The 10,969-nt window shown below is 48.3% G+C and overlaps 4 protein-coding genes across 4 annotated transcripts; 2 read left to right on the top strand and 2 right to left on the bottom strand.

Annotated features, from left to right (window-relative positions):
* Positions 1–2,308: 2,308 nt before the first annotated feature.
* ASPBRDRAFT_52528 (MFS transporter) lies at positions 2,309–3,980 on the top strand (the record flags this gene model as incomplete). Its single annotated transcript, XM_067626913.1, has 3 exons — positions 2,309–2,487; positions 2,550–3,668; positions 3,755–3,980. 3 exons carry the CDS (start codon positions 2,309–2,311, stop codon positions 3,978–3,980), a joined length of 1,524 nt encoding a protein of 507 aa, XP_067481673.1.
* A 940-nt stretch (positions 3,981–4,920) lies between these two features.
* Positions 4,921–6,604, bottom strand: ASPBRDRAFT_52527 (putative flavin-containing amine oxidasedehydrogenase; the record flags this gene model as incomplete). The annotated part of the gene is made up of 3 exons (XM_067626912.1): positions 4,921–5,064; positions 5,120–6,475; positions 6,545–6,604. The coding sequence occupies 3 exons, from the start codon at positions 6,602–6,604 to the stop codon at positions 4,921–4,923; spliced, it is 1,560 nt and encodes a 519-aa protein (XP_067481672.1).
* A 394-nt stretch (positions 6,605–6,998) lies between these two features.
* Positions 6,999–8,561, bottom strand: ASPBRDRAFT_119094 (uncharacterized protein; the record flags this gene model as incomplete). The annotated part of the gene is made up of 1 exon (XM_067617225.1): positions 6,999–8,561. One exon carries the CDS (start codon positions 8,559–8,561, stop codon positions 6,999–7,001), a length of 1,563 nt encoding a protein of 520 aa, XP_067481671.1.
* A 1,325-nt stretch (positions 8,562–9,886) lies between these two features.
* On the top strand, positions 9,887–10,666 carry ASPBRDRAFT_27451 (uncharacterized protein; the record flags this gene model as incomplete). Its single annotated transcript, XM_067622380.1, has 3 exons — positions 9,887–9,926; positions 10,022–10,391; positions 10,465–10,666. The coding sequence occupies 3 exons, from the start codon at positions 9,887–9,889 to the stop codon at positions 10,664–10,666; spliced, it is 612 nt and encodes a 203-aa protein (XP_067481670.1).
* Between the last annotated feature and the right edge of the window lie 303 nt (positions 10,667–10,969).

The following is a 10,969-nucleotide window of genomic DNA, read 5'->3' as shown; positions in this document are numbered from 1 at the left end:
GGGGGGGGGGGGGGGGGGGGCTGCTGGAGGGGCTATACAAGAGACTCAATTATCCATAGAAACTCAAGAGTCATACCTTCACTCATCGCCATATGCATCTCTATCTATATCACAACTCTCTCCTCTCGATCAGACAATCTCACTTCGTTACCACGCTTGTTACACTCGCTATCCGCTCTGGTACGACGGCATGCCACCGGGACCAGACATGCCCAGATGGCAAGCGGATCTGACAGTCGGCGATCGCTGGGTAGTATCACAGGCGTCGTGGCCGATGGGCCAGGGAAACGTTGTCTAAAGTTCGCAATCGCTAAAAGCAACAGAGAGTATTAAACATTAGTATATATGTATATAACATCGCATCAATACTAATTGTCAAGCCCGGAAACGACATTGTGGCTCCTATCGGACCATCTTAGACTGTCTCATTATCTATCTCACTTTGATCTGTTCTGCCCATTTGTTGATCAGTCGATTAGTTCAACCAGCAACTATAATAACATGAACACCACATCAGAAATATTATTTTTGCCTAGAGAAGAAGGTCATAATTCTAGCGGACGGTCCTCTCTAATAGAATGAAATATTATCTATCCTGACTTTGGGTCTCTGCACCCAAAGATTCATTTACGTTGCTTAGGCTGGGTCCGTACGAGAGTCAGAAAAACAAAACTATATGATCGATAAGCGTGTCGGTGATTGAAAGATGCTAGTGCATTGCGGTTTTCCGAAAGGTCACTACGTAATTACGGGAGGATGCGGCAGGTTAATAAGATAGCGGGCTATGTAGCCGATGACGCCCATGGGACGAAGGATGTTGTAACTCTAGGTGTTGCGGCGCTTCTGAATAGTAAATAAAGGTCATCTCCTGCTCGTAGTAGAAGTTGATATCGAGGCCTTCGTAATGAGGCATATTCTCCAGGTAGGGGGTTGTAACTAAGGTCCCCCGCTTCGATAAAGTTTCGGAAAAGGGGGCTATTCCTTTTATACAGCTGCGAAATGTCATTGTTGTGGGTGTACGAGGTGTGAAAAACAAGGAACATGTCCTTGCACAACTTCTGAATCTTCTCGACGATCGTTCTTGTTGGTTCAAGAAAGTCTATGGCGACAAAACGCATCCTTGGGTCAGTGTAAACGGCCTTAAATTGGGCTTCTCGATGTGATGCAGAAGAGAATGTTCGGAGGGCATAATTCGAGCATTATAGCGTTATCACCCATCCTCGCCTCCTGAAATGCTAACTAATTTTGGAGAGAGATTGATAAAAGATCCCTGTTCTATAGTATGGAGTCAGTATAGCCTAAAATCCAACCTGCAGGCGCCAAGCGCTATGGATCCGCTCCTGTAATGGGACTGGGTGGACCGCGGAACATCCGGAGGCTGACTCTAGAGCAATGCAATTCCCTTAACCTGTCAACGCCTCCCACTTTTTTCGAGACCTCAACTCGACTCATTTTTCTACTCTGTTCACCCAAGATGCCCTCAAGTCACATGACCGACACATCAATGGCACATCTCTGTTCAATGCATACATGTGAATTACCTGGCTCAAGGGGCCGACCCTTGTGAGAGTCGCCGTTCATTACTCTCTAACTGAAAGACAGTGAAAGATAGTTTGAAATGGAAGTCGCTTGGATAATGTGGTGCGCCAATCGCCAGGCCTTCTGTATCATTGAGTGCCGTTCGAGCACAAGAAGTGTTACGAGCTACCAATGCCCCCCAGGATGGGCCATCCTGGCAGTAAGAAAAGAATTATGGATCGCAGGTAAGACGGGACTGGATTGAAGGCTCATGGCAGTATATTGCTGAGGTACTAAAATGAGTCGAGTCTGACTCCGAAATTATCCAACGAAGCCACGCTGCTCCGTCTGGTGACAGCTGCCTTCGAGACCTCCTATACTGCATAAGCTAAGATCCACAATCTCGATGTGAAGCGCCACATGTGATTGCTACTATCTTGTTGCCCCGTTATCGGCTCCGCCGAGACCTATGCCGCCATTCTTGCTTCGCGGTGAGTTCCTGGATTCTAATGCCCGAGTGGGCGCTCTAATGAAAGACCACTAGCGTGACTGGCATGCCGGATAATCGGCATAGGCTTACGGACTATGACACGCTGTTGGCTTTATACACTGAAGATGCTCACGGCCTGCTGTGTTTAAAAAGAAGGCGCGTCCCATGAGGGAGCAGTGCCGGTGGCGTGCAGCATCGACGACCAATTCTAGCCCCTGGGATTTAAAGATAATATTTCGACCATTGGCCTGTCCTCCATTCTGGTTCCGTGCCAGAATCACTTCGATCAAGTCATTCGACATGCGCAGCAGCCAGCACAACGTGGAACGCGGACTGCCCATTGACGCAGAAACTTATGTCCTCTCCTTTGGACGAGGCAGACCACACCCGCCGCTGCTACCGAGCCGTGAGGACTATGTTGTTGACTTTGACGGCCCAGATGACCCAGCTTTTCCTCAGAACTGGCCGATGAGAACTAGGTAGGGCGGCCCTTGTTCCCCTTTCCGCGCTGCAACTGACAGACCGACTTTCCACTATTAAGGCTCTATATCAGTGTCATTCTTGCATTCACCTGCATCAGCTCGACTTTTGACTCGGCCGTCTTTAGTCCGTCCACGAACGAGGTGGCCAAAGCATTCGATGTCAGTGTTGAAGTGGCGGCTCTTTCCAGCTCCCTCTACATTTCTGGCTATGCGTTTGGCCCTCTGGTTTGGGCTCCTCTCTCTGAGCGCCACGGCCGTCGGCTTCCTATTATCTTGGCTATGCTGGGCTTCGGCATCTTCAATACTGCTGTTGCTGTGTCCAAAGACCTCCAGACATTGATGATCTGTCGCTTCTTTTGTGGCGTGTTTGGAAGCAGTCCGCTCATCAATGTTGCCGCAGTTTTTGCTGACATGTACAACAATCAAACACGTGGGATCGCCATTGCCCTATTTTCTAATACTGTCTTCGTGGGTCCTCTGGTTGCATCTTGTATTGGCGGGTTCATCAACAAGTCATACCTTGGCTGGAGATGGACCGCTTATATACCTTCATTTATGGGGTACGCAACATGTGTTCTTAATCTGCTCTTCCTCAAGGAAACGTATGCGCCTGTTATTCTTACATCAAAGGCGATCAAACTGCGTCAGATTACAGGCAATTGGGGCATCCATGCCAGACAGGAGCAAATCGAACTGAACCTACATGATCTGGTTATCAACAACCTGGGCCGGCCGTTGCAAATGCTCTTCAAGGAACCACTGATCATGGCTGTCACACTTTACCTCAGCTTTGTGTACGGCTTACTCTATTGCTTCCTATCTGCCTACACCAGCATCTTCCAAGGCGTCTATGCCATGTCCCCCGGTGTTAGTGGGCTTCCGATGCTATCCAACGTCGTCGGCCTGCTCGCTGCAACAGTCTACATGCTCTACGTGAATAAGAACTACAACGCCAAGCTAAAGGCCAACAACAATATCCCTATTCCGGAGTGGCGACTGCCGCCAGCGATTGTGGGCGGTGTCCTCTTTTCGGTGGGACTCTTCTGGCTCGGCTGGACTGGGTTCACACGCACCATCCATTGGATCGTCCCAACCCTGAGCGGCATCTTCACAGGTGCTGGCCTGCTCATCATCTTCATTCAGCTGTTCAACTACCTCATTGATACATATCTCGCTTAGTGAGTACCCCATCAACCTTCTTCTCGTCCTTCCTTCATATTCTCCTCCCTTTCTGATCTGTCGGCAACCCTCTGACCCGCTACAGCGCCGCCTCTGCATTAGCAGCAAACACCTTCTGCCGCTCGCTCGTAGCAGCAGGGTTTCCGCTCTTTTCGCGGCAGATGTTCACCAACATGGGCATTCAATGGGCTGGCACGCTGCTGGGATGCTTAGCTGCAGCCCTGGTACCAATACCTCTGGTATTTCTGCTTTATGGTAAGCGTCTGCGGCTAAGAAGCCAGTTTGCTCCAGTTCTGGACAAGGACTTGTAAGCCTAGGCTATGTAAATCAGGCTTTGATCTGAGTAAACAGCCAGGGTTTATTTATATACTGCTTTAGAAAAGGGGTGGGGAGTCCTGATTTGTGGACTTTGGGATATGCTCCGTTCTTGGTTTCGTACCAAGAAAGCTGACTTGCTTCTGTGGTTACTATAACTCTTCTCCATGTGTTTATATAGATCTTAGTACGAACACAGATCTTATCTATATAAATGAGAGCTGTATAATCATCGTCAAATACACTTGCCAGTTCATAAACAATCCTAAGTCTGTACATGTAAGCTATCGAATCCATCCCTAGAAACAGTGGCAAGATGATACCCATGCGATTAAAAAAATGACACTAAGTGTTCCAAACGATATCTCTGAAAGTCATAAGTAAATTAGATGTTCAAAGCATCTCACCTCCTACCATTGCCTTGACTTTCAGGCAGCGTATACAAGCTTAATGTAGAGCGTAAAGAGGATAAGCCGGGAATCGGCACCCCACACCAATGTGACTAGACCACAGTTCTCATCTTTGGCTGGAATGTACTAAGCCGGTCTAAACTCTAATTAGTGGAGGAAGCAAAGGATCATACCGCATATCTCTTATAGTAAATGCCCTTTCTGGTGGCTGGCATCCACACAGTGCACAGACTACACAGTTTCTAATCCTGGAAATAGGGAACAGTTAGGATGTTCTTCTTCTTGACCTATCTGACTAAATTTCTAGGAGTGACGACCTAGCAGCATCTTTCATTCTGACCATTTTCGCATTTGCTAGCGGGCGCATATACGTTCTTTATGCTGTCTTCGGTGCATGATTCACCTGATGTGTTACTCTAACAAGCAGAGATTTGTCAAATATGATCATTGTCTTTTCATATTTAACGTAATTTCTCCACGAAGATAGAAGAAGAGTAAAGCTGCTATATACCCCTATAATCCCATTCTACCTCCGCTTATATCTCTTCCCATGACTCACAAGCAAATACTTGGCAAAGAAATCCTCCGCAAAATCATCAAAAGGCTCATATTTCGCCCCAAGCCGATACGCCGCCGCAATGCCCGATATACAAGCTATCTCATGCATATTCTGCCTGCTGTCAGTAGCTAAAACATCTCAAGTGTATAAGAAAGTAACTACTCACCACCAACGTCCAACTTCCCGCAAACAACGTCCGATTCTTCCCATTAATGAACATCATCCCCGGCACCACACGAGTATAATGCTGCCAGTTATGCCCGAATTGATGCCACCACTTCTTCGCAATGATCTTGTCCTCATCGATACTTTTCCACGTCCATAGATCCGACTCCTGTTTGTTCAAAAAGATCGTCTGATACACGTGGCGATCTGGTTCCAGAGACAGAGCACCCTCCCCCAATGCCTCGCGGAACTGATGCTGGTAATTCGAACAGTCGAACCCCATCTCAATCTTCTGTGGAGCCTGCTCAAACGAATGCGTATAGTACATAGGCGCGAATCCATCCCATCCGTCCTTCCGACAGCGCGGTGTCTGCTTCGCGGACGAGATCTGCTCGCTGCGCGCTTCACTCGACGCCTTGCCACACAGATCACTCTTATACTTCGTTTCGAAGATACTATTGAAGTACTCCGCATCGCTATGCGTGACGGTCACATCATCGTAGAACCGCACACCCCCGAGAACGTACTTCTCCCGCCAGGTAGCATGTCTACCGAGCAACTTCTTCGCCTCATCCGCAGGCACACACAGCACAAGCTCATCAAAGTGCTCATCACTCGTCATTCCCTCCTCGCTCCGACCCTCACTCCTATCCCAAACCCTCAAATCCACCCCCTTCTTCGCATCCCTGTTCAAAATCTCCACCTCCGCCTCCAGCCTCACCTTCACCCCTTTGTTCCCCCCCAGATCATCCACCCAATCGCGATAAAACGCCCCCAACTCCGGAAACGTATACATCGTCGGCCTATTCGGCAACAACATATCGGGATCAAACTCCCACAACCTCATCTGGGGATCATCAAACAGCCGTTCCAGCAACACACTGGACACATTCGGCGTCTGGTTCCCCGTGCCCAAGAACAGGGCAATCAGCGGCAGAACCATCTTACTCCCGAAGTCGTGACTGAATCTGAACAGCCAGAGAATCGTCTTGATAGGTAATATTCCCAGGATTGGCATCAGCCGCTTAATCCACTTTAGCACGCGGCCGAGCTTGTCGATCTCGTGGGAGTATCTGTCCACAAGGGGGCTGGGGAACATATTGGTGAAGAAGCTGTCGGATCCCTTGCCGAAGGAGACTTGCAGCTGGACGGGCTGCGGCTCGTAGCCGTATCGGCGGAAGAAGTTGAATGTGTGTTTGAATATGGGTGAGCCGCCTTGGACGCCGTCGTTGAGCCAGGTGGCGCCGTGGTTCGCGGGGAGGGGGATGGAGGTGGCTTGGCCGCCGGTGTGGGGGGCCGAGTCGAAGAGGTGGATTTCGAATTGGTCGGGGTGGTTGGATAGGGTGGAGGCGCAGGACTGGAGGGTGGTTTGCTTGGTTAGTTGGGGGTGGGATTGTAGTTGAGTCAAAAGGGAGGGGGGGTTTACCATGCCTGCTGCTCCGGCGCCTATAACGGCGACTTTCTTTCGAGGAGAGTCAGATGCCATAGTTCATTGGGGTTGTTGCTGTTTGTGATAGAAGAAAGATTGCAGTTCGAAGCGATGTGATGTCGTCTGAAAGGAAATTGAAACACTAAGCATGACGTCAGGTGGATTGCCGCTTTGGGTAATCTGTATACTTGGCATGTGGAGTAAGCAATTCGGGACCATAGTATATATTCTATTATTTCAGAGTGTCGTACCATATGGGGATCTGGAATTGGCCAGGAGACTAGAGGCCTATAAGAAGCATGCACCCAGTGCTTGAAATCTAGACCCTAAGTGAGGCTAACAAGTTATAAGGCAAGAAAGTACTACTGTGACTAGACTATATTACGCCGAACGAATGCTAGAGTACAGCGAAAGTGATGTGAAAGTCTAAAGAACGTAGCTTGTGCAATGTCTACTGACAGACGAATGATGAAACCACAGTCGGATCCCCTCCCACATGCTGGGCTGTAGCAGGATAGGGGCAGAGAATCCTGGACATCCTCCCATCTTCAGAGACAGCGCGCAGATATTCAGGGGCTATGCCACCTTCAACCCAGGCGATCAATGACTCCATCAACCCAGTTGGAGCCGCTCCCTTCCCATGACCGCAGTGCTCAACTCCTGGCGCCTCAAAGTAGAGATAAAAGTCTTGGACTGATGGATCACGCAGCTGGACCTTTCCGTAGTAATCCACAGAGCCCTTTGGAGGAACCTGCCAATCAGACAAGCCATGCCAATGAATAATCTTGCCCCCTTTGGTCTTGAAGTCGTAAAGATCGGGATTATTAGCATCAGTGATTGCTTTGTATCCAGCGACGGATCGATGAAAGAGGGACTCGAAAGCGGCTTGATTCATATCAACCAAGTCGAGATCCGGATCTTGAGCAACGAACAGTTGCAGCCAGTCCACGCTTAAATAATCGGGCAGAGAGTGGCATCGGTGGTTCCCAATATCATCAGTAGAAGTGCAGACAGTATAGTTCCAAGGTGTACCATGGTTGAAACCGTACCATAAAGGGGTCTCGTCTTCAGCAATCAGGCCCTCCCAGTATGATCCTGCAAGTATTGCCACTTCCATTGTAATGATACTCGGGATACATTCGCACCAGACCTCATTCCCTAAGAGTGTAAGGGGATTAAAGTTGCAAAGCGCTGGCAGAGCGATGATCCCATCCAAAACACCGTCCTGGCCATCGCAGTAAGCGATTGCCGCTTTTGTTATCTTCTCCATGACGCAGGGGTGGGGATATGTCCCTAGCTGATTCATGACAAATGTTGGCCAGTAATTCGCAGGGACGAACTGCGCCCAGTTGATGGCTGGCGCCCCGGCTACTATGCCGTCGAATGCTTCAGGCCACCGTTGGGCGATCTCCAAACCCTGCCGCCCACCGGTCGAGCAGCCATTCCAGTATGAGTAGGCAGGTGGTGAACCATATATTTGTTGTATGACATACTTGGCGAGGAGTGCAAGCTCGTTGAGGCAGGTAGAGAAGAAATCAACCAGTCGGGCATAGTTGACATGCCCTGAGGCGTCATCCAGGGCCCATGATCTGGCTGACCAAGGATTCCTGTCATGGCCCATGTCGGATCCAGCAGCTGCAAATCCTTGATAGACAGGGAAAGCTAGTGTGCCATGTTCCAAAAGGCCTGCCCACCCTCCTCCCCCAACTGCTTGAAGCCGATTGTTCCATCCAGACAGGGGTACCCAAACGTGCGCGTGAATCAGATCGTCCCAGCCCGGATGCGTATAGGTAACCGTGACATTCCAGAAGCTGATGGTCACATCGAGCGATTGGATAGGATTCACCTGCACGGCCGTGGTTGTGTAGTTCTGAAGGGGAAATGCCGTAATCAAAAGTATTTTGAGCCCGGGAATGACCGGTTCAGGTATATGGTAACCATTCGCAAAATGGGCGTAGAATGCGGAGAGAACAGTGACCAAGAACACTAATGCGCGACTTATTTTGAGTAGCATCTCGTGTATCGAAGGCATGTTACAAATAATCCAGAAAGTAGATAGGCTCAGGAAAATTTAGGACCAGGTAACCTTTCGAGTGCCCTCAACATTTTGGTGTCAGGAACAGCATCCGCGGCGAAGAAGTTGGCTGCACCTACAGAGATATTGATGCAGGAAAGAGCGAGGGCTGAACGTAGCACTTCTTGCACCGCCGGCAGTCATCAAAAGCAACTGCCTTCTACTCAGAGGTAATATGACTCTTTGATTTATCTTTTGTTAAAAAACATGATACATAGCCAGGGTGCTTGATAATCCGACAAGATTTGGTTTCAAATGGTAGTAACATATAAGATGTTGGAACAAAACCTGAGCGATACCAGTAGCCACTAGAGAGATTTCTCTTTTGATCTAGTTGGTAAATGTCACAACATCAGACAACTACCCCAGTGTTCGTACTACATTTCATCATATGGACTTCCGGTAGTCACTTGAAAACCATATTACACCTGGAATCATCTTCCTTGCTGTCATTATCATGCCAGAACCCGCAATCAGAGAAGATAAAGAGATATATTCAGCATTAAAGAAGAGACAATCAAATGTAGTAATAAGCATGCCATAGACGAGGCCAGGCGTCATCGGTCAGGACACTACCACACAACAGATATTAGCGAGATAAACAGAGGGTTCCAATGTATACAGGGTAAGTAGTACTATGTAAAAGGGGATAAGGAGTTATGAGTCAGTGGATAGGGAGTCACCCCGACAATTAATAACGGCATCAGCCGGCAGCAGCCTCTTGTCAACTGGAAACTGCCGGCAAGCCAGTAGTAGGCCTGAAGAAGAATACCATGATACTAAAGGAAGTTAGAGGAGAAGTAGGGAAAAGAAGAAGGAATTTACCAGATGTCTAAGCTACGGTTCAGATATATAAAGCAGCTAGATTCTGCTGTTGTAGTTAGTTTTCTTCCCTCCAGATTTCGAAAGTTCTTTCATAGTGAATGCACAAGCATCGTGACGATTGTGTCTCGTTAGTTTCCAGGCTCGCACGGTAAGGCGATCCATATATATATGGTTTATACGATGGTGCTCACTTTCAGGTAAAGACTAAACTGAGTGCAGTGACTTGCAGATCCCTGATCCATTTGGATAGGTAGAGCCAACGAAGTCTCAGAAAATCAGAAATCCGATTGGGAATCAGTGAAGGAGGCTGAAGATAACCAGGTATTTTTGCCTACCCAGAATAAAAGCTGATGTGATTATGAACTGACTAGGAGGAGCGACAATAGGTTTATATTGACATTACTACAATTGAACATCTCTACACGGCCCCTGCCATCAATATGGAAAGACCAGAAGACCGTCCTTCTGATCAAGTCATCCGTAAGCTTCAACTGCAGGAAATTCTATATTGCTGTGTTTACCTCGTCTCCTTCCTAATCAGTATTCAGGTGCTGTTGGCTCTTTTGATAATATAGAGCCAGTCACCTCTATCCGACGCAGCCTGGATGATGAGAACTATCATCATCGCTTTCCCGGTTGTGATAACCTCAATGTCCATCCGAAGATGGTTTTTCGCGGCCACAACTTCCAGATTCGCAAGCTGAAGCCCTTACGCTCCTTCGCCTACGGGGACACGAAGGAGCCCGAACTACCTCAACCATGGGTAAAGTCCCCGCGGCTCTACCCGCCCGAAGTGGAGGAGGATTACATCGAATACAAGAGCTTTTGTGGAGACCATGTTAAGGTAAAGGAGGCCTATGACAACGCCATATTCGACATGAGGACGGGTGAGGATATGATGCGTGGTGAGCAAGCCGCCACAGATTTGATTATGGCCGCCAATAGGTAAGCCAATATAGTTATTAATACTCAACTCAACGTCTTGAAAGTTACTCAATATTCCCTGTACTCTTTATAGGGCTGGGGCGGCGAGGGCTGGCTTCCTCCATAAATACCCCACAGCCTATGAGGATCACGAAGCCACAAAAGACCATGAGAAAGCGGCAACGAATTTAATAAATTCGGCTAAAAAAGCTCGAAAGAAGAGGAACAAGCTGCGACGAGATATTCTAAATCGCCTGTTCCCGTTCGCTAGGTGGTTTAGGCACCTTCTAGCTTAATGAGAAGCCCTACGTGCGTCTAACTATCGCCTATGTCACTGAATCGATTTCCTTTTTGCTTCAGCCAAGTGCGTTGGCATCTGCCTCATTTATAGATAATTAGCTGACCATATCGATCGGATGGTTCTTGGACTGATGTTCGAACGAGGTCAGCACTAGCATAACTGCCAATCTAAAGAAAGACACCTATCTACAAGAAAGATACCCTCAACCGCCCAGACTGAATTAATAAATCTTACTGCGATTATTCTCAGAGCGTTGGAAACCATCACTTCACAGTAGTAGTAGTAGTAGTAGTAGTAG

Source organism: Aspergillus brasiliensis (assembly GCF_001889945.1).
Source record: "Aspergillus brasiliensis CBS 101740 unplaced genomic scaffold ASPBRscaffold_3, whole genome shotgun sequence".
Classification (NCBI taxonomy): Eukaryota; Fungi; Ascomycota; class Eurotiomycetes; order Eurotiales; family Aspergillaceae; genus Aspergillus; species Aspergillus brasiliensis.
This window is presented reverse-complemented; position numbering and strand designations above follow the sequence as displayed.